The sequence below is a fragment of the Acipenser ruthenus genome, chromosome 44, assembly GCF_902713425.1.
Source record: "Acipenser ruthenus chromosome 44, fAciRut3.2 maternal haplotype, whole genome shotgun sequence".
NCBI classification, from domain to species: domain Eukaryota; kingdom Metazoa; phylum Chordata; class Actinopteri; order Acipenseriformes; family Acipenseridae; genus Acipenser; species Acipenser ruthenus.
The window spans coordinates 7315849-7338165 of record NC_081232.1 but is presented as its reverse complement, the minus strand read 5'-3'; the positions used below and the strand labels follow the sequence as shown (position 1 = coordinate 7338165).

General features: G+C 40.9%; 1 protein-coding gene across 11 annotated transcripts in view; it reads right to left on the bottom strand.

Annotated features, from left to right (window-relative positions):
* Positions 1 to 22317, bottom strand: part of LOC117967141 (E3 ubiquitin-protein ligase TRIM39-like) — a 31097-nt gene that overhangs the window by 1363 nt on the left and 7417 nt on the right. For 3 of the 11 annotated variants that reach the window (XM_059012303.1, XM_059012293.1, XM_059012294.1), the window contains 22 exons: positions 22009 to 22050; positions 21572 to 21598; positions 21437 to 21472; positions 19923 to 20006; positions 14759 to 14794; positions 14511 to 14537; positions 14365 to 14400; positions 13750 to 13776; positions 13605 to 13646; positions 12875 to 12964; positions 6825 to 6860; positions 6300 to 6326; positions 6165 to 6200; positions 4696 to 4749; positions 2723 to 2803; positions 1636 to 1671; positions 1381 to 1407; positions 1235 to 1270; positions 845 to 871; positions 697 to 732; positions 454 to 480; positions 47 to 73 (listed from right to left, as the gene is read on the bottom strand). In XM_059012303.1, the coding sequence (XP_058868286.1) occupies positions 47 to 73; positions 454 to 480; positions 697 to 732; positions 845 to 871; positions 1235 to 1270; positions 1381 to 1407; positions 1636 to 1671; positions 2723 to 2803; positions 4696 to 4749; positions 6165 to 6200; positions 6300 to 6326; positions 6825 to 6860; positions 12875 to 12964; positions 13605 to 13646; positions 13750 to 13776; positions 14365 to 14400; positions 14511 to 14537; positions 14759 to 14794; positions 19923 to 20006; positions 21437 to 21472; positions 21572 to 21598; positions 22009 to 22050 (897 nt within the window). The remainder of the gene's footprint in view (positions 1 to 46; positions 74 to 453; positions 481 to 696; positions 733 to 844; positions 872 to 1234; positions 1271 to 1380; positions 1408 to 1635; positions 1672 to 2722; positions 2804 to 4695; positions 4750 to 6164; positions 6201 to 6299; positions 6327 to 6824; positions 6861 to 12874; positions 12965 to 13604; positions 13647 to 13749; positions 13777 to 14364; positions 14401 to 14510; positions 14538 to 14758; positions 14795 to 19922; positions 20007 to 21436; positions 21473 to 21571; positions 21599 to 22008; positions 22051 to 22317) is intronic. The other 8 variants (XM_059012295.1, XM_059012298.1, XM_059012300.1 and 5 more) reach the window with 8 other exon arrangements.

Sequence of the window (22317 nt, the reverse complement as noted above, 5' to 3'; positions counted from 1 at the left end):
GATTCTGATTACTGTAAGTGTATTAATGCAGATTAAAATGTTATACCTCTGTCAACGGCATAGACACACATGTCTGTTTGAGAGAAGAGAATATATTTAAGGGTGAGAGGAAATTGCCACAATAAAATTATAATTAGTGTTCAAACAAACCCTTAATGGGACTCTTCTAATCTGCACACAACTTGGTACAGAGGGTTTGATCCACCCCATTAAATAATTTACACATCTAAACTAATCAATTAAACCTGACCTCGATAGCAGCTGCTTTTTTCAATACACCCAATGAACCAGTTTTGAAAGATAATTTATTATTCATAATGAAAAAACAACAAAAGAGAGAGAGGACAGGAGTTTATTAATATTGAAGTGAACCAATGACACATGTTGAATTCACTTATATGAGATAGAAAGATATAGATCCTCAATAGAAAAAAACACAACACATTTTCTTACTGGTATTTCTTAGAAGTTCTTTAAAATCTAGGAATGAAACACACAGAAACCATTTCATTAAGTGCAGTAGCATTCCCCTCATTTCTGTTTTCAATGTAAAGAAACCACAACAGAGTTCTGAACTATTTAATATTCTCTCTACAATTGGTTTTCAGTGTTACTTTAATAAAATAATAACGTGTTTCTGATCAATTGCATTTGAAATTGTACAGACTGCTTTTATATGATTTATAATGATCTTACCTGCTTCAACCTTCTCTTTCTCCTGTTTTAAAGTCTCTAAAAGATAGAAAATGAAAAGTTGAGATTGTATTTCTGCTCATGAACTCATGTGATGCAATACAATGGTTTAATTTAATAAAGAATAATGAGATGAATGTATTAATCTTGCCATATTTCTTCTGAAGATCCTCCTTTTCTAAAAGATGCAAACAAAGACGGCTTGGTTAGTTTTGCTAGTTTAGAACAGTTGAGATTCATCATTAAGGGTGATATGACTAGATTTCATTGCATTAGTTACATTATTAATATACTTAGAAGACCATAAATGGTCCCAAAGCTCAATCGCATTGTCCAATGGATGATTTTGCCTTGATTTCATTAGCGGTACAGCATTCCCTCATTTCAGTTTTAAATGTAGTTCAATCACAACAGAGGCGTGTGTTTGTAACTCTAATATTCTCCAAACAAACTGCAGAGCATTTATAATTAGAACTGCTAGGGTTTCTGATAAAGGGAGATTGAAATGGAATTTCTTTCTGCAGATTATTTATACACTTACCTTCTTCCAGACTCTCATTCTCCCTTTTTAAAATGTCTAAAACAGAAAAGAGTGAAAAGTTGAGTTTGTATTTTAGCTCATGAACTCATGTGATTCAATACAATAGTTTAATAAAAATAATATTGAGATGAATGTATTAATCTTGCCATAATTCTTCTGAAGATCCTCCTTTTCTAAAAGACACAAACAAAGACAGCTTGGTTAGTTTTACTAGTTTAGAACAGTTGAGATTTATCATTAAGGGTTATATGACTAGATTTCATTGCATTGGTTACATTAGTAATATACGTAAAGCCCAAATATAGGTTTTTCCAATGCATTCTTTTTTGTAATTTCATTAGTGATACAGCATTCCACCATTTTTGTTACACTTTCTTTCTGCAGATTATTTATACACTTACCTCTTGTCAGTTTCTTGATCTCTCTTTTCACACGGGCTAAAACAGAAAACAAGGACAGGTTTGTGTTCCGGTGTTCACTCAATTCTTGCTTCTCATCAGTTTTTGCTTCTTTTTGTACTGCGCATGCTCGCCACTGTCTTTCCACTTACTTGCTTGAATATCAAAGCTTTTCAGATCGTCAGGCGGGTTTTTGTGGCGGAGTTTCAGTTTTCCGACTGTTTGTCAAGTTCCGAGCAAACAAATGACCAGGAAGAATGAGAACAGTCGCAAAACCACGATTCTGACAGTATGAGGAATGTTACGGAAATGAAGCGGCTACCGAAATAACATGAAAAATAAATAAACGAACACATAAATAAATGAACAAATTTATAAATAATTAAATACAAACTATAATTTAATACGGTATATATTTTTTTCTCTGTCCTGATGTACTTTGCTTTATTATTGTGTTCTGTGAAATGTATCTCCTCTTGTTTCTCAGTGTCTCCTTAAAAACGCTCCGCCTTTACACCTTTCGATCACACCAGTCAGGTGACTGAAATCGTGAAATGACGTAAAAGCTGTCATTAACATAGAGGTTTCTCATTTAAATACTGATTAGTTGTTCCGCCGCATTTATATACTCAGGGCCACTCTGACAAAACAGCCGCGTGTTTCATGAGATACGGAGAAACAAGAGAAGATACATTTAATAGAACACAATGATAAAATAAAGTACCTCAGGACAGAGAGAAAACCAAATAAAGTTAGAGAACTCCTATTTTAATGTAGCCAAACGTACACTGTATTAAATTATAGTTTTGGTTATGGATGATATTTTATGCCAAAATGAAAAAATAAATAATTTAATGCATAAATAAACAAATAAATACATGTCGAAATAAATAAATATTCAGACATGTATGTATTTATTTCTAGATTTGTTTATGTATTAATTTATGTATTCCCGTATTTATTTTTCATGTTAATTCGGTACATTATCCCTTTCCTCCTCTAAACTCTCTAGCAGCGCATTGAGCTACTCATGGTGAGGACACAGTCATGACAGAATATAAATCATAAGAATATAGAAAGAATACAATACCTATACGAAAAGCACACCAGAGGATTACTGCCACTAAAATCCCCACTACCGCAACGCAGAAACCCTCTTCAGAAGAGGCTCCTGTAACACAAGAAAGAGGAGAAATCCATAAATGAACAAACCTGTGAAAGCGCGCTGTGTGTGCTGGGTGAGAGAGGCTCTGGATGAAGGGCTGCGAGTTAATACAGAATCACATTGCGCCTCTATGATGCAAGTCTATGGAAGCTGGATATAGAAGCGGAGATAAAAGACACTTCCGTTCAAATGGACCGGAGAAGCTAATTTTCAGGTTCCTCTGTGTGTGTGTGTGTGTGTGTGTGTGCGCGTGCGTGTGTGTGCGTGTGTGTGTGTGTGTGTGTGCGTGTGCGTGCGTGTGCGTACATGCGTGCGTGTGGTGCTGCGGTGTCTGGAACGAGCATTTCGTGGCCAAATCATATCAAGTCTTGACCACTGTTTCCTTTTTGTTTCCGCGATTTCTTTTGTGTTCTATGATTCTTCGGGTGACGATCGCATAATCAGCTCGTGGTTGTCTAATCTGCACTGTCACGCCACACACAGCTACAGGCTAGCTAAAGAGACACGAGACTTTTTTTCTCTCTGGTAATTCGTGTTGTGGTGTTTTTAATGTATTTACATTTTGTTTAAAGAAGTTAATTCGTGTGTTTGTAACTCTTTAATATTCTCCAAACAAACTAAAGAGCATTTAGAATTAGAACTGCTAGGGTTTCTGATAAAGGGAGATTGAAATGGAAACTTTTTGTCTGCAGATTATTTATACACTTACCTTTTTCCAGTGTCTTGGTCTTTTTTTTAAACAAGCCAAAACAGAAAACAAGGTCAGGTTTGTGTTCCGGTGTTCACTCATTTTTTGCTTCTCATCAGTTTTTGCTTCTTTTTGTACTGCGCATGCTCGCCACTGTCTTTCCACTTACTTGCTTGAATATCAAAGCTTTTCAGACCGTCGCGCGGGCTTTTGTGGCGGAGTTTCAGTTTTCCGACTGTTTGTCAAGTTCCGAGCAAACATAAGAAATGACCAGGAAGGATGACAACAGTATGAGGAATGTTACGGAAATGAAGCGGCTACCGAAATAACATGAAAAATAAATAAACGAACACATAAATAAATACAAACTATAATTTAATACAGTATATATATATATGTTTTCTATCTGTCCTGATGTACTTTGCTTTATTATTGTGTTCTGTGAAATGTATCTCCTCTTGTTTCTCAGAGTCTCCTTAAACACGCTCCGCCTTTACACCTTTCGATCACACCTGTCAGGTGACTGAAATCCTGAAATGACGTAAAAGCTGTCATTAACATAGAGGTTTCTCATTTAAATCCTGATTAGTTGTTCCGTCGCCTTTATGTAAATAACACTCATTCCGCCTGTCGGAAAACAGCAGAAAAGTTTTTCATTTTATGATGGAAACAGCGTTTGGGATAAGAGTCGGGTTCAAACAGACGGAGCCAGTGAGTTTTGGACTGTCGGGAGACACGTTAGATATTCAGAGAAACTCTGACAAAACAGTTGCGAGTTTCATGAGACACGGAGAAACAAGAGAAGATACATTTAATAGAACACAATGATAAAATAAAGTACCTCAGGACAGAGAGAAAACAAAATAAAGTTAGAGAACTCCTATTTTAATGTAGCCAAACGTATACTGTATTAAATTATAGTTTTGGTTATGGATGATATTTTATGCCAAAATGAAAAATAAATAAATGAATGCATAAATAAATAAACAAATAAATACATGTCGAAATAAATAAATATACAGACATGTATGTATTTATTTATAGATTTGTTTATGTATTAATTGATGTATTCGTGTATTTATTTTTCATGTTAATTCGGTACATTATCCCTTTCCTCCTCTAAACTCTCTAGCAGCGCATTGAGCTACTCATGGTGAGGACACAGTCATGACAGAATATAAATCATAAGAATATAGAAAGAATACATTACCTATACAAAAAGCAAAACAGAGGATTACGAATAAACCCGCTTCAAAAGAGTCTCCTGTAACACAAGAAAGAGGAGAAATCCATAAATGAACAAACCTGTGAAAGCGCGCTGTGTGTGCTGGGTGAGAGAGGCTCTGGATGAAGGGCTGTGAGTTAATACAGAATCACATTGCGCCTCTATGATGCAAGTCTATGGAAGCTGGATATAGAAGCGGAGATAAAAGACACTTCCGTTCAAATGGACCGGAGAAGCTAATTTTCAGGTTCCTGTGTGTGTGTGTGCGTGTGCGTGTGCGTGTGTGTGTGCGTGTGTGTGTGCGTGTGTGTGTGTGTGCGTGTGTGTGTGTGTGTGTGTGTGTGCGTGTGTGTGTGCGTGTGCGTGCGGTGCTGCGGTGTCTGGAGCGAGCATTTCGTGGCCAAATTATATCAAGTCTTGACCACTGTTTCCTTTTTGTTTCCGCGATTTCTTTTGTGTTCTATGATTCTTCGGGTGATGATCACAACACCATGTAACAATTTTTTTTTTTTTTTTTGGTTCCTGGGTAGTAAGTGTTATTTCCTAATTGCTTATGCCGCAAAAGTATAGAAAATGGCTATTATTCCCCACAAACTTTGCTTTTGTGACCAGGACAGTGATATTTTGAAATTTACCTACTTTCCAGAACATTCCAGATAGATTCAGTGCTGAGTAAACTTGGAGTAACTTCTAGAACTTTCCAGTAATATAAATAGTAGTATAAATACAGGGGCCTTAAGCCCACCAGTTCAGTTTAGTTCCAGCTGCCTAAGTGGATACATATCTGCATTTTTCTGAGATGGCATCAAGAGGCTGCAAGCATCCGGCAGACGCATTTTGCTATGTCTGCGGACAATTTATCAAGACAAGAGCGAAAAAGTACTCCGTGGAAGCATCTGCTAAGATGTGTGAGGCCTACAAGGCATATTTCGGCATGCCTGTCGGGGATCAAGACAAACCCTGGGCACCTCATTTCACCTGCAAGCACTACAAAAAAACTCAGGAAGGTAAGATGGACAATTGTTGCTCGGAATTTTGTGTTATAGAATTTGTTAATTTTTAAAATTGTAAAAGTATTTAATTTTAAAATGTTTTACGATTTTCAATGTTATTGAAAAAATATATCATATATGAAAAATGTTGCGAGAATCTCTTACACATTAGTCATGGGTGAAATAAATGTATTTTTGCAGGATGGTACAGAGGGGAAAAGAGAGCCAAGAAGTTCGCTACAGGCTAGCTAAAGAGACACGAGTCTTTTTTTCTCTCGGTAATTTGTGTTCTGATGTTTTTAATGTATTTACATTTTGTTTAAAGAAGTTAATTCGTGTGTTTGTAACTCTTTAATATTCTCCAAACAAACTGCAGAGCATTTAGAATTAGAACTGCTAGGGTTTCTGATAAAGGGAGATTGAAATTGAAACTTTCTTTCTGCAGATTATTTATACACTTACCTTTTCCCAGTCTCTCATTCTTGCTTTTTAAAATTTCTACAACAGAATAGAGTGAAAAGTTTAGTTTGTGTTCTGGCTTATAATTTAAGTAATTTAATAAAAATAATATTATTATGATGAATGTATTAATCTTGCCATAATTCTTCTGAAGAGCCTTCTTTTCTAAAAGACACAAACAAAGACAGCTTGGTGAGTTTTACTAGTTTAGAACAGTTATTTGTTTATTTAGCAGACGCCTTTATCCAAGGCGACTGACAGAGACTAGGGTGTGTGAACTACGCATCAGCTGCAGAGTCACTTACAACTACGTCTCACCCAAAAGATGGAGCACAAGGAGGTTAAGTGACTTGCTCAGGGTCACACAATGAGTCAGTGTTTGACATATATAACATATAAATTCTTGACAATTCTTCTGAAGACCCTCCTTTTCTAAATTACACAAACAAAGACAGCTATGTTAGTTTTACTAGTTTGGAACAGTTGAGATTCATCATTAACGGTGATATAACTAGATTTCATTGCATTAGTTACATTATTAATATACTTAGAAGACCAAACATAGGCGTTGCCCAATGCATTCTTTTTTTGTAATTTAATTAGCGATACAGCATTCCATCATTTCTGTTAAATTTTCTTTCTGCAGATTATTTATACACTTACCTTTTCCCAGTCTCTCGTTCTCTCTTTTTAAAATGCCTAAAACAGAAAACAGTGAAAAGTTTAGTTTGTATTTTAGCTCATGAACTCATGTAATTCAATACAATATTTTAAAAAATAATATTTGACATATATATATATATATATATATTTAACATATATAATCTTGACAATTCTTCTGAAGACCCTCCTTTTCTAAAGTACACAAACAAAGACAGCTATGTTAGTTTTGTTAGTTTGGAACAGTTGAGATTCATCATGAAGAGTGATGTGACTAGATTTCACTGCATTAGTTACATTATTAATATACTTATAAGACCAAAAATGGTCCCAATGCTCAAACACGTTGTCCAATGGACGACATTGCCTCCATTTCATTTGCGGTACAGCATTCCCTCATGTCAGTTTTAAATGTAGTTCAATCACAACAGGGACGTGTGTTTGTAACTCTTTAATATTCTCCAAACAAACTGCAGAGCATTTAGAATTAGAACTGCTAGGGTTTCTGATAAAGGGAGATTGAAATGGAAACTTTCCTTCTACAGATTATTTAAACACTTGCCTCTTCATCTCTCTTTTTAAACGAGCCAAAACAGAAAACAAGGACAGGTTTGTGTTCCGGTGTTCACTCATTTTTTGCTTCTGATCAGTTTTTGCTTCTTTTTGTACTGCGCATGCTCGCCACTGTCTTTCCACTTACTTGAGGTATGACACAGGCCCGGTTTTTGGGATGGAACCGCATAACAGTCTCGCGTTTTGAATGGTCCATGTCTGTCACATGAATATGTCGTCACACGAGTGGAGAAGCGTGCAGGCATTTTTAACATTGTGATCAGATAGAGAGCGTGATCTGCTTTCCACAACCTTACCATTAAAATATAATGTGGTATTACACTGTACTGATATAACAAACTATGAGGAATTACTTTATATAAATTATCATGTTATGCACGAATGTAAGAATTGGCTTTCTGTGGTGGTGTACTTTTTTCTTTCAAGTAGCATATATCTATAATCGTTTTTGCGATATATTTTAATATAAAACATATACGCTATTGCAGTTTTGTTACAGGATACATGAGTTTATCTCTAATGTAATCACAGTTTTACATATAGACTGCCCCTGTTTTCATTTACGTCCCAAATTCTGGGCCGCTTTGCTTTTCAGATAACGTCCCAAATTCTGGGCCGCCTTGGTTTTTAGATAACGTCCCAAATTATGGGCCGCTTTGGTTTTTAGATAACATCCCAAATTCTGGGCAGCCTTGGTTTTTAGATAACATCTCAAATTCTGGTCCGCTTTGCATTTCCGAATTCAGCCCAGTTTTGGGGAATCAGCTGACAGCCGAGTTTCTAAGTCATGCATGCACAGTTTACCATAAACTGGATCGTGAATTCATTTGAGAGTAACCCTTAGTACATTAATCAAAGTTCATGTATTTTTTACTCTCCCCAGAAATCTTTTTTTTTTTTTTTTTTTTTTTATGAAAAAAACAAAAATGTAAATGTTAAAAAACGTATTTCTTATTACACGAAGAAACTACATTGCACTGAAATAGATACATGAAAATTAATTTAAGCAGTCGTTTTCCTTTATTAAAGGCTAATATTAAAACACATTTTTGGGAAGGAACATGGTATTCCGAAAAAAGGACATCTCGTTTTCTTATGTAACGTCCATCAATATATTGAAGTGTTTCAGGTTCTTTTTGGACAGAAATGAGACTGCAACTGTGAGTAGATGAAGGCCGTTTATTTTGACAATAATTAAATAATCACAAAATAAAATCATAAAGTGAGGGAAAGGAGACTGGGAGTCGAAAGTGAAAATAAATGACTGTAGTAATTTTTCTTTTACCCTACCCTTCCCAGTCTTTTCCCCGCCCCTCTTGTGCGCAAAACCTGAACTCCAATTCCCCTCCACACACGTGTACCACCATGCAACCCTGGCACGCACACACCACCATGCAACCCCTGCACGCATACACCCACCATGCAACCCCTGCACGCATACACCCACCATGCAACCCCTGCACCCACACACCTCCATGCAACCCCTGCACGCATACACCCACCGTAGCAATTCTTTGCAAAATATATTTTCGGGTATTCAGCCCCATTCATGTCTATGGCAGTGTTTTAAAACACATTTTCAGGCATATCTCTCGAACCTGAGCACGTAGAACCACCATTCAAAGTGATATAGACTCAGGGGAGCACCCCAAACCACCCCATAAAAAGGTGTGGTGGTTCACCCAAAAACTCATGTCATGACGAAAAAATTCACTTTGCCAAGCCGTCCTGGCATTTGAACCATGAAAATGGTGACTCCTTGTGCGGGGCCCCATGGGGCCCCAACGCAAAAAAAAAATCAAGTTCCTAACCCCCACAGAACCCGAGATACGCCCTGTCAAAAATGTCCAAAAACTACCCTTTTCGGGGTCATATCTCCATGACCCCGGGGCCTAGAAACCGGGTTGAACTTCCTAGGGTCATGTCTGGGGGCCCTCTTTCACAGGGAGCCACCCGTTTTCAAATGCTACATTTTCAACAAATTTTCACATTTTCAGCATGATGGCATGTCAAGGTTGCATTTCCAATAGCTTTTAAGCTCCAGGTTGGCAAAAAAAGTCTAAACTAGTGTCCTTTCTAGCTGGGGACACGTCACTTGGGGGGATAGACAGGGGCCCTGAGGTGGACCTCCATACCGATTTTCAAGTCTTGGGGACCCCCGGAACCCGAGATACAGCACCCTGAAAAATGTCTATGGGAAATCCCATTATAAAACCCCTTTGGGGCAACGCCCACCATCTGGCGGTGGGGTGGCGTTTGAACCCGTGGCTGATGTCTTTCTTTAGCTAAGACTCTTGTGCACGCAAAGAATGTCCTTCTGAGTTTGTTGGCCCAGGGGTCGTGGAGATACGGGTACGATAAGAGACCACCCCCTTCACTATGGCAAATCCCATAATAAAAACACCATCGGGGTAAGGCTCAGCTAATGGCGGTCGTGGGTCTTACAAACTCGAGGAACCCATTTTCTTTAGCTAAGATTGTTGTGCATCTAAAAAGAGTACAGAAGCACCAATTTAAGTCCATTCCAAGTGTTTTGTGATCACAGTATCAGCCTGAGTGTATCGGAGCACAGTTTTGCACCAAAAGCGAGCAGAGGCGAAAAAAAGCACTATATACCCTATTCTTTAAGATATCACTTTGCAGTGCAAATTTGAGGAACGCAACCACTTAGCAACTTGCAAATTGGTACTGCAATTTAAAGGCCTGTAGTGTCAGACTGGTAGTGCCTAACTGATTCAAGTGTTTTTGGAATGATTCTTGCAAAGACTGATTTATAAGAAAAAAGAGAGATTGACAAACAGCATTTTGCTTTATATGCAGAAATGGGCAACTACAAGAGGGTGTCAAACAAGCTGTGAATGTCCCAGGAGGCTACAGAGTACCTCTGAGTATGAATCCAGATGCTCGCAGTACCTGTTCTTAAATGTCCAAAACCACTGTATCGCTGTATAACTGTATACCCTATAAATATCACTTTTTATTGTGTATTTGAGGAACACAACCAATTACAAACTTCATTTGAATTGCTGTGCTATCAGAATATCAGTGTATAACTTTGCTGGGTATTGCAGGGTATCAAAAGGCCTTCAAACTTTTACAAAAGGCCGTCAAAGTTACAAAAAAATAGGTGTGCTCCTAACCCAATACTTGTCTTTTTAATTCTGTGCATCCAAATACTTGTAGTTAAAAGTTTTAAGAATTAAGCTTACTGTTTGTTGTTCTGTCCTAAACCAGCAGTTTGTCACCCAGATTTATTAAATAAACGGGGGGGGGGGGGGGGGGGGGGGTCATCAGATTATTCTCCATTTTATTGTAACTGAGGTACCATTCAGTTGAGCGAAAATTGTAAAGGGGTACTCGAGCTGAAACCTCCAGATAGAAGGGGTACAGTTTCAAAAAAAGGTTGAAAACCCCTGACCTACAGTATAAATGATCAGGAATAGATAAGGGAAATGCTGACTAATACAATGAAATAGGATTTATTTGAAGTTGTTGAAGGGCACTGGTCTCTTAAACCAAGAAGTTCAGATAAACCCCTATGCCTCACTATATATTGATGGACATTACATAAGCAAATGAGATGACCTTTTTTTTTTTTTTTTTGGTATACCATGTTCCTAAATGTTTTCTGAGGAGAGTAAAAAATACATTAACTTTGATTCATGTACTCTTAAATGAATTAATGGTCCAGTTTACGGTAAACTGTGCATGCATGACTTACAAACTCGGCTGTCAGCTAAGCAGAATATCTCAAAAACTGGCCTGAATTCGAAAATGCAGAATTCGGAACGTTATCTGAAAACCAGAGCAGCCCAGAAATTGGGATGTTATCAAAGCGGCCCAGAATTTGGGACGTTATCTAAAAACCAAATCGGCCCAGAATTTGGGACGTTGTCTAAAAACCAAGGCGGCCCAGAATTTGGGATGTTATCTGCAAACCAAATCGGCCCAGAATTTGGGACATTATCTGAAAAGTAAAGCGCCCCAGAATTTGCGACGTAAATGAAAACAGGGGCAGTCTATATGTAAAACTGTGATTACATTGCAATAGCGTATATCTTTTATATTAAAATATATCGCAAAAACGATTATAGATATATGCTACTTGAAAGAAAAAAGTACATCACCACAGAAAGCCAATTCTTACATTCGTTCTTAACATAATTTATATAAAGTAATTCCTCATAGTTTGTAATATCAGTACAGTGTAATACCACATTATATTTTAATAGTACGGTTGTGGAAAGCAGATCACGCTCTCTATATGATCACAATGTTAAAAATGCCTGCACGCTTTCCACTCGTGTGACGACGTATTCATGTGACAGACATGGACCAATCAAAACGCGAGACTGTTATGCGGTTCCATCCCAAAAACCGGGCCTGTGTCATACCTCACTTACTTGCTTGAATATCAAAGCTTTTCAGATCGTCGCGCGGGCTTTTGTGGCAGAGTTTCAGTTTTCCGACTGTTTGTCAAGTTCCGAGCAAACATAAGAAATGACCAGGAAGGATGAGAACAGTCGCAATACCACGACTCTGACAGTATGAGGAATGTTACGGAAATGAAGCGGCTACCGAAATAACATGAAAAATAAATAAACTAACACATAAATAAATGAACAAATATATAAATAAATAAATACAAACTATAATTTAATACAGTATATATTTTTTTCTCTGTCCTGATGTACTTTGTTTTATTATTGTGTTCTGTGAAATGTATCTCCTCTTGTTTCTCAGTGTCTCCTTAAACACGCTCCGCCTTTACACCTTTCGATCCCACCTGTCAGGTGACTGAAATCCTCAAATGACGTAAAAGCTGTCATTAACATAGAGGTTTCTCATTTAAATACTGATTAGTTGTTCCGCCGCCTTTATGTAAATAACACCCATTCCGCCTGTCGGAAAACAGCAGAAGAGTTTTTCATTTTATGATGGAAACAGCGTTCGGGTTAAGAGTCGGGTTCAAACAGACGGAGCCAGCGAGTTTCGGACTGTCGGGAGACACGTTAGATATTCAGGGAAACTCTGACAAAACAGTTGCGAGTTTCATGAGATACGAAGAAACAAGAGAAGATACATTTAATAGAACACAATGATAAAATAAAGTACGTCAAGACAGAGAGAAAACAAAATAAAGTTAGATAACTCTTATTTTAATGTAGCCAAACGTACACTCTATTAAATTATAGTTTTGGTTATGGATGATATTTTATGCCAAAATGAAAAATAAATTAATGCATAAATAAATAAACAAATAAATACATGTCGAAATAAATAAATATACAGACATGTATGTATTTATTTATAGATTTGTTTATGTATTAATTTATGTATTCGTGTATTTATTTTTCATGTTAATTCAGTACATTATCCCTTTCCTCCTCTAAACTCTCTAGCAGCGCATTGAGCTACTCATGGTGAGGACACAGTCATGACAGAATATAAATCATAAGAATATAGAAAGAATACATTACCTGTATAACAAGCAAAATAGAGGATTACTAACAGTAAAATCCCCACAGCAGCAGCGAACGCAAAGTATAAACCCGCTTCAAAAGAGTCTCCTGTAACACAAGAAAGAGGAGAAATCCATAAATGAACAAACCTGTGAAAGCGCGCTGTGTGTGCTGGGTGAGAGAGGCTCTGGATGAAGGGCTGCGAGTTAATACAGAATCACATTGCGCCTCTATGATGCAAGTCTATGGAAGCTGGATATTGAAGCGGAGATAAAAGACACTTCCGTTCAAATGGACCGGAGAAGCTAATTTCAGGTTCCTGTGTGTGTGTGTGCGTGTGCGTGTGTGTGTGTGTGTGTGTGTGTGTATGCGTGTGCGTACATGCGTGCGTGCGGTGCTGCGGTGTCTGGAGCGAGCATTTTGTGGCCAAATCATATCAAGTCTTGACCACTGTTTCCTTTTTGTTTCCGTGATTTCTTTTGTGTTCTATGATTCTTCGGGTGACGATCTCATGATCAGCTCGTGGTTGTCTAATCTGCACTGTCACGCCACACACAGCTACAGGCTAGATAAAGAGACATGAGTCTTTTTTTTCTCTCTGGTAATTCATGTTCTGGTGTTTTTAATGTATTTACATTTTGTTTAAAGAAGTTAATTCGTGTGTTTGTAACTCTTTAATATTCTCCAAACAAACTGCAGAGCATTTTGTTAAACTTTCTTTCTTCAAATGATTGATTTATACACTTACCTTTTCCCAGTCTCTCGTTCTCTCCACTTACAATGCCTAAAACTGAAAACAATGAAAAGTTTAGTTTGTATTTTAGCTCATGAACTCATGTAATTCAATACAATATTTAAGAAAAAGAATATTGAGAGGAATGTATTCATCTTGCCATTTTGCTTCTGAAGATCCTCCTTTTCTAAAAGACACAAACAAAGAAAGCTTGGTTAGTTTTGCTAGTTTAGAACAGTTGAGATTCATCATTAAGGGTGATATGACTAGATTTCATTGCATTAGTTACATTATTAATATACTTATCAGACCAAATATGGGAGGTGCCCAATGCATTATTTTGTCGTAATTTTATTAGTGATAAGAACATAAGAAACATAAGAAAGTTTACAAACGAGAGGAGGCCATTCAGCCCATCTTGCTCGTTTGGTTGTTAGTAGCTTATTGATCCCAGAATCTCATCAAGCAGGTTCTTGAAGGATCCCAGGGTGTCAGCTTCAACAACATTACTGGGGAGCTGGTTCCAGACCCTTACAATTCTCTGTGTAAAAAAGTGCCTCCTATTTTCTGTTCTGAATGCCCCTTTATCTAATTTCCATTTGTGATCTCTGGTTCTTGTTTCCTTTTTCAGGTCAAAGAAGTCACCTGGGTCGACATTGTCTATACCTTTTAGGATTTTGAATGTTTGAATCAGATCACCGCATAGTCTTCTTTGTTCAAGAAGACTCCATAATTTTTCTTAAACGTTCTTTCTGCAAATTATTTATGCACATACCTTTTCCCAGTCTTTCATTCTTGCCTTTCAAACTGTCTAAAACAGAAAAGAGTGAAAAGTTTAGTTTATATTTGAGCTCATGAACTCATGTGATTCAATACAATAGTTTAAGAAAAAGAATATTGAGATAAATGGATTAATCTTGCCATAATTCTTCTGAAGATCCTCCTTTTCTAAAAGACACAAAGAAAGCTTGGTTAGTTTTACTAGTTTAGAACAGTTGGGATTCATCATTAAGGGTGATGTGACTAGATTTCATTGCATTGGTTACATTATAAATATACTTAGAAAGCCAAATATGGGAGTTGCCCAATGCATTTGTCGTAATTTCATTAGCGATACAACATTCCATCATTTTTGTTACACTTTCTTTCTGCAAATTAATTACATTTACCTCTTGTCAGTCTCTTGATGTCTCTTTTAAAACAAGCTAAAACAGAAAACAAGGACAGGTTTGTGTTCCGGTGTTCACTCATTTTTTGCTTCTCGTCAGTTTTTGCTTCTTTTTGTACTGCGCTTGCTCGCCACTGTCTTTCCACTTACTTGCCTGAATATCAAAGCTTTTCAGACCGTCGGGCGGGCTTTTGTGGCGGAGTTTCAGTTTTCCGACTGTTTGTCAAGTTCCGAGCAAACATAAGAAATGGTCAGGAAGGATGAGAACAGTCGCAAAACCACGATTCTGACAGTATGAGGAATGTTACGGAAATGAAACGGCTACCGAAATAACATGAAAATAAATAAACGAACACATAAATAAATTAACAAATATAGAAATAAATAAATACAAACTATAATTTAATACAGTATATATATGTTTTCTATCTGTCCTGATGTACTTTGCTTTATTATTGTGTTCTGTGAAATGTATCTCCTCATGTTTCTCAGTGTCTCTGTGGCAGGAACGGCTGAGTGGTCTGACGTCACGGCAGAAGCAGGGACAACAAAAACAAAAAGGTATTGTGCAGTGGCGCGGGCGCCGTTTTATTTAATGAATCCAAAAATAAAATAAATATTTAAACAAAAGAACACTTGCTCACAGAGCAAAATAAAAGTGTAAACAAAAACAAATCTCGAACACAAAATCCAAAATAAATAAACCATACAGGTCAGGCTGGGCAGTCGCTGTCACTGTTCCTGTAGGCTATGCTTTAGTTTCGTTTTTAAATAAACCTTCTCTCGCTCTCTGTCTCTATCACCCACCCCGAGCTGGAGAGCTGCAGGCTTTTTATATTCAGGTGACCATCTCCCGATTAGCAACAAAATTAATCACTTAATTAATTCGGGAGATGGCCACCTTCTGCACGAGTTTTTTCATTACACCTGGCAGAGGACGAGCACCGATCTCGCCTCTGCCAGGACATGTTTTAAAACTAAACGAAACAATAACAAACATACGGCGCTCGCCGTCATGCATACAACAATCAAAATAAACAAACACAAAATAACACAGGAGCGGAGGGGGAACCCTCGTTCTAAAAATAAACAAATCAATGTACAGGGCTGCTCGCCCTGTTACATATCCCCCCCCTTGTGCAAAGCACACATGGCCCAACGGCCACCTTCCCCCTCAGTCTCATAGTCCCGGAAGAGGGGAAAGCCCAGTGTCCATGGGGGTGGCCAGGGTGGGATGTCCTCCACCCCCCAATTCTTCATGGCCGGCAGCTCCCTCTTCCGGGGCTCCCGCCACACTCTCTCCTGCCGCGAAATTGCGGCTGGGGGAGCTGGTCTCCTGACCTTCCCCCTCCTCTTCATGGCCAGCAGTTCCCCTCCGTGGGGCTCTGACCACACAGACTCCGGCCGCGAAAGTGCGGCTGGGGGAGCTGGTCTCCTGACCTCCCCCCCCTTCTTCATGGCCGGCAGTTCCCCTCCGTGGGGCTCCGACCACACAAACTCCTGCCGCGAAAGTGCGGCTGGGGGAGCTGGTCTCCGGACCTCTCCCCCTTTCTTCATGGCCGTCCGTTCCCCTCCGTGGGGCGCCGGCCATAGCGTAGTGATCCCAGGCGAAACCGGATCCCTGGCGACCCCAGGCGAAGCCGGATCCCTGGCGACCCCAGGCGACGGCAGCGGACCCTCGGGAGGCGACGGCAGCGGACCCTCGGGAGGCGACGGCAGCGGACCCTCGGGAGGCGACGCAGGACCGGCAGCAACCCTAGGAGACGCAAGGGAAACACAGGCGACCCCAGGCGATGCCGACGGCGGGAGGGGAGCCCCTGGCCATGAAGGCGGCAGCAGGAGCTCCACTTCTCCCAATGGTGGTGGTGGTGGAGGTAGAGGTAGCTCCTGCTCCTCTCCTCTAGACGGTAAAGGCGGCAGGGGCTCCTCCTCTTCTGGCGGCCAAGGCGGCAGGGGCTCCTCCCCTTCAGGCGGCCAAGGCGGCATGGGCTCCTCCCCTTCAGGCGGCCAAGGCGGCATGGGCTCCTCCCCTTCAGGCGGCCAAGGCGGCAGGGCTTCCTCCCCTTCAGGCTGCGAAGGCGGCAGGGGCTCCTCCCCTTCAGGCTGCGAAGGCGGCAGGGCTTCCTCCCCTTCAGGCTGCGAAGGCGGCAGGGCTTCCTCCCCTTCAGGCTGCGAAGGCGGCAGGGCTTCCTCCCCTTCAGGCTGCGAAGGCGGCAGGGCTTCCTCCCCTTCAGGCTGCGAAGGCGGCAGGGCTTCCTCCCCTTCAGGCTGCGAAGGCGGCAGGGCTTCCTCCCCTTCAGGCTGCGAAGGCGGCAGGGCTTCCTCCCCTTCAGGCTGCGAAGGCGGCAGGGCTTCCTCCCCTTCAGGCGGCCCAGGCGGCAGGGCTTCCTCGCCTTCAGGCGGCCCAGGCGGCAGGGGCTTCTCCCCTTCTGGCCGAGGTGGTAGGGGCTCCTCCCCTTCAGGCGGCCAAGGCGGCAGGGCTTCCTCCCCTTCAGGCGGCCAAGGCGGCAGGGCTTCCTCCCCTTCAGGCGGCAGGGCTTCCTCCCCTTCAGGCGGCCAAGGCGGCAGGGCTTCCTCCCCCTCAAGCGGCCAAGGCGGCAGGGCTTCCTCCCCTTCAGGCGGCAGGGCTTCCTCTCCTTCAGGCTGCGAAGGCGGCAGGGCTTCCTCCCCTTCAGGCTGCGAAGGCGGCTCCTCCCCTTCTGGCAGCGACAGGGAAACCAGCAGACATGTTCCCTCTGCTGGTTGTGGTGGAAGCGGAACCAGCAGGCATGCTCCCTCTGCTGGTGGTGGTGGTGGGAGCAACATGTCGTCCTCCCACGGAGACGGAGGTGGCACCAGCAGGTATTCTCCCTCTGCTGGCGGAGGTGGGAGCGACTCACAGTCCTCCCAGGGCGGTGGAGGTGGAACCAGCAGGAATGCTCCCTCTGCTGGCGGAGGTGGGAGCGACTCACAGTCCTCCCAGGGCAGTGGAGGTGGAACCAGCAGGTATGCTCCCTCTGCTGGTGGAGGTGGGAGCGGCTCACAGTCCTCCCACGGAGACGGAGGTAGCACCAGCAGGTATTCTCCCTCTGCTGGCGAAGGTGGGAGCGACTCACAGTCCTCCCACGGAGACGGAGGCGGCACCAGCAGGTATTCCCCCTCTGCTGGCAGGTACCTGGGCTGTGGACCTTCGGCCTTCCCCTTCTTGGGCCGTGGACGCACCGACTCCCCCCTCTCGGGACGTGGACGCACCGACTCCCCCCTCTCGGGACGTGGACGCACCGACTCCCCCCTCTCGGGACGTGGACGCACCGACTCCCCCCTCTCGGGACGTGGACGCACCGACTCCCCCCTTTTAGGCGCAGGACGTTCGGGCTCCTCCCTTTTAGGCGCAGGACGTTCGGGCTCCTCCCACTCAGGCGCAGGACGTTCGGGCTCCTCCCTTTTAGGCGCAGGACGTTCGGGCTCCTCCCTTTTAGGCGCAGGACGTTCCAACTCCTCCCTCTTGTCTCCCCTCCAGCAGCTGTAATCCCAGTCTTCAGGGAGGGGGCAATTAACTGGGAAATGCCCCCGCTCCCCACAGATGCAGCAACAACTCAGCTGGCTTATGCTATGGAGGAGGGCTTCCCAGCTCATCTCCTCCTGTGCCTGCTCTTGTTGCTGCAGCGGCTGCTGTCTCCTCATCCTCCTTCTTCCTCCCATCTTCCTTCCTCCCATCCTCCTCTTCACTCTCCTTTTCTCCACACACAAAAACGAAAAAAAACGAAAAAACCTGCAGTACCCTCTTCTGCCTGCGTCCTGGAGGCGCTGCAATCCCACGCAGGACACCACGTGTGGCAGGAACGGCTGAGTGGTCTGACGTCACGGCAGAAGCAGGGACAACAAAAACAAAAAGGTATTGTGCAGTGGCGCGGGCGCCGTTTTATTTAATGAATCCAAAAATAAAATAAATATTTAAACAAAAGAACACTTGCTCACAGAGCAAAATAAAAGTGTAAACAAAAACAAATCTCGAACACAAAATCCAAAATAAATAAACCATACAGGTCAGGCTGGGCAGTCGCTGTCACTGTTCCTGTAGGCTATGCTTTAGTTTCGTTTTTAAATAAACCTTCTCTCGCTCTCTGTCTCTATCACCCACCCCGAGCTGGAGAGCTGCAGGCTTTTTATATTCAGGTGACCATCTCCCGATTAGCAACAAAATTAATCACTTAATTAATTCGGGAGATGGCCACCTTCTGCACGAGTTTTTTCATTACACCTGGCAGAGGACGAGCACCGATCTCGCCTCTGCCAGGACATGTTTTAAAACTAAACGAAACAATAACAAACATACGGCGCTCGCCGTCATGCATACAACAATCAAAATAAACAAACACAAAATAACACAGGAGCGGAGGGGGAACCCTCGTTCTAAAAATAAACAAATCAATGTACAGGGCTGCTCGCCCTGTTACAGTCTCCTTAAACACGCTCCGCCTTTACACCTTTCGATCCCACCTGTCAGGTGACTGAAATCCTGAAATGACGTAAAAGCTGTCATTAACATAGAGGTTTCTCATTTAAATACTGATTAGTTGTTCCGCCGCCTTTATGTAAATAACACCCATTCCGTCTGTCAGAAAATAGCAGAAAAGTTTTTCATTTTATGATGGAAACAGCGTTCGGGTTAAGAGTCGGGTTCAAACAACGGAGCCAGCGAGTTTTGGACTGTTGGGAGACACGTTAGATATTCAGGGAAACTCTGACAAAACAGCCGCGAGTTTCATGAGATACGGAGAAACAAGAGAAGATACATTTAATAGAACACAATGATAAAATAAAGTACCTCAGGACAGAGAGAAAACAAAATAAAGTTAGAGAACTCCGATTTTAATGTAGCCAAACGTATACTGTGTTAAATTATAGTTTTGGTTATGGATGATATTTTATGCCAAAATAAATAAATGAATGCATAAATAAATAAATAAATACATGTCAAAATAAATAAATATACAGACATGTATGTATTTATTTATAGATTTGTTTATGTATTAATTGATGTATTCGTGTATTTATTTTTCATGTTAATTCGGTACATTATCCCTTTCCTCCTCTAAACTCTCTAGCAGCGCATTGAGCTACTCATGGTGAGGACACAGTCATGACAGAATATAAATCATAAGAATATAGAAAGAATACATTACCTATATAATAAGCACACCAGAGGATTACTGCCACTAAAATCCCCACAACTACCACAACGCAGAAACCCACTTTAGAAGAGTCTTCTATAAACACAAGAAAGAGGAGAAATCCATAAATGAACAAACCTGTAAAAGCGCGCTGTGTGTGCTGGGTGAGAGAGGCTCTGGATGAAGGGATGCGAGTTAATACAGAATCACATTGCGCCTCTATGATGCAAGTCTATGGAAGCTGGATATAGAAGCGGAGATAAAAGCCACTTCCGTTCAAATGGACCGGAGAAGCTAATTTTCAGGTTCCTGTGTGTGTGTGTGTGTGTGTGTGTGTGTGTGTGTGTGTGTGTGTGCGTGTGTGCGTGTGTGCGTGTGTGCGTGTGTGCGTGTGTGCGTGTGTGCGTGTGTGTGTGTGCGTGTGCGTGCGTGCGGTGCTGCGGTGTCTGGAGCGAGCATTTCGTGGCCAAATCATATCAAGTCTTGACCACTGTTTCCTTCTTGTTTCCGTGATTTCTTTTGTGTTCTATGATTCTTCGGGTGATGATCACAACACCATGTAACAATTTTTTTTTTTTTGGTTCCTGGGTAGTAAGTGTTATTTCCTAATTGCTTATGCCGCAAAAGTATAGAAAATGGCTATTATTCCCCACAAACTTTGCTTTTGTGACCAGGACAGTGATATTTTGAAATTTACCTATTTTCCAGACCATTCCAGATAGATTCAGTGCTGAGTAAACTTGGAGTAACTTCTAGAACTTTCTAGAACTTTCCAGTAATATAAATAGTAGTATAAATACAGGGGCCTTAAGCCCACCAGTTCAGTTTAGTTCCAGCTGCCTAAATGGATACATATCTGCATTTTTCTGAGATGGCATCAAGAGGCTGCAAGCATCCGGCAGACGCATTTTGCTATGTCTGCGGCCAATTTATCAAGACAAGAGTGAAAAAGTACTCCGTGGAAGCATCTGCTAAGATGTGTGAGGCCTACAAGGCATATTTCGGCATGCCTGTCGGGGATCAAGACAAACCCTGGGCACCTCATTTCACCTGCAAGCACTACAAATAAACTCAGGAAGGTAAGATGGACAATTGTTGCTCGGAATTTTGTGTTATAAAATTTGTTAATTTTTAAAATTGTAAAAGTATTTAATTTTAAAATGTTTTACAATTTTCAATGTTATTGAAAAAATATATCATATATGAAAAATGTTGTGAGAATCTCTTACACATTAGTCATGGGTGAAATAAATGTATTTTTGCAGGATGGTACAGAAGGGAAAAGAGAGCCAAGAAGTTCGCTACAGGCTAGCTAAAGAGACACGAGTCTTTTTTTCTCTCGGTAATTTGTGTTCTGATGTTTTTAATGTATTTACATTTTGTTTAAAGAAGTTAATTTGTGTGTTTGTAACTCTTTAATATTCTCCAAACAAACTGCAGAGCATTTAGAATTAGAACTGCTAGGGTTTCTGATAAAGGGAGATTGAAATGGAAACTTTCTTTCTGCAGATTATTTATACACTTACCTTTTCCCAGTCTCTCATTCTTGCTTTTTAAAATTTCTACAACAGAATAGAGTGAAAAGTTTAGTTTGTGTTCTGCCTTATAATTTAAGTAATTTAATAAAAATAATATTATTATGATGAATGTATTAATCTTGCCATAATTCTTCTGAAGAGCCTCCTTTTCTAAAAGACACAAACAAAGACAGCTTGGTTAGTTTTACTAGTTTAGAACAGTTATTTGTTTATTTAGCAGACGCCTTTATCCAAGGCGACTGACAGAGACTAGGGTGTGTGAACTATGCATCAGCTGCAGAGTCACTTACAACTACGTCTCACCCAAAAGACGGAGCACAAGGAGGTTGTGACTTGCTCAGGGTCACACAATGAGTCAGTGGCTGAGGTGGGATTTGAACCGGAGACCTCCTGGTTACAAGCCCTTTTCTTTAACCACTGGACCACACAGCCTCCTTGAAGTTGAGAGTCAAACATAGGCTTTGCCCAATGCATTCTTTTGTTGTAATTTAATTAGCGATACAGCATTCCATCATTTTTGTTAAACTTTCTTTCTTCAAATGATTTATTTATACACTTACCTTTTCCCAGTGTCTCTTTCTCTCTTTTTAAACTGCCTAAAACTGAAAACAATGAAAAGTTTAGTTTGTATTTTAGCTCATGAACTCATGTAATTCAATACAATATTTTAAAAAATAATATTTGACATATATAACATATATAATATCGACAATTCTTCTGAAGACCCTCCTTTTCTAAAATACACAAACAAAGACAGCTATGTTAGTTTTACTAGTTTGGAACAGTTGAGATTCATCATTAACGGTGATATGACTAGATTTCATTGCATTAGTTACATTATTAATATACTTAGAAGACCAAACATAGGC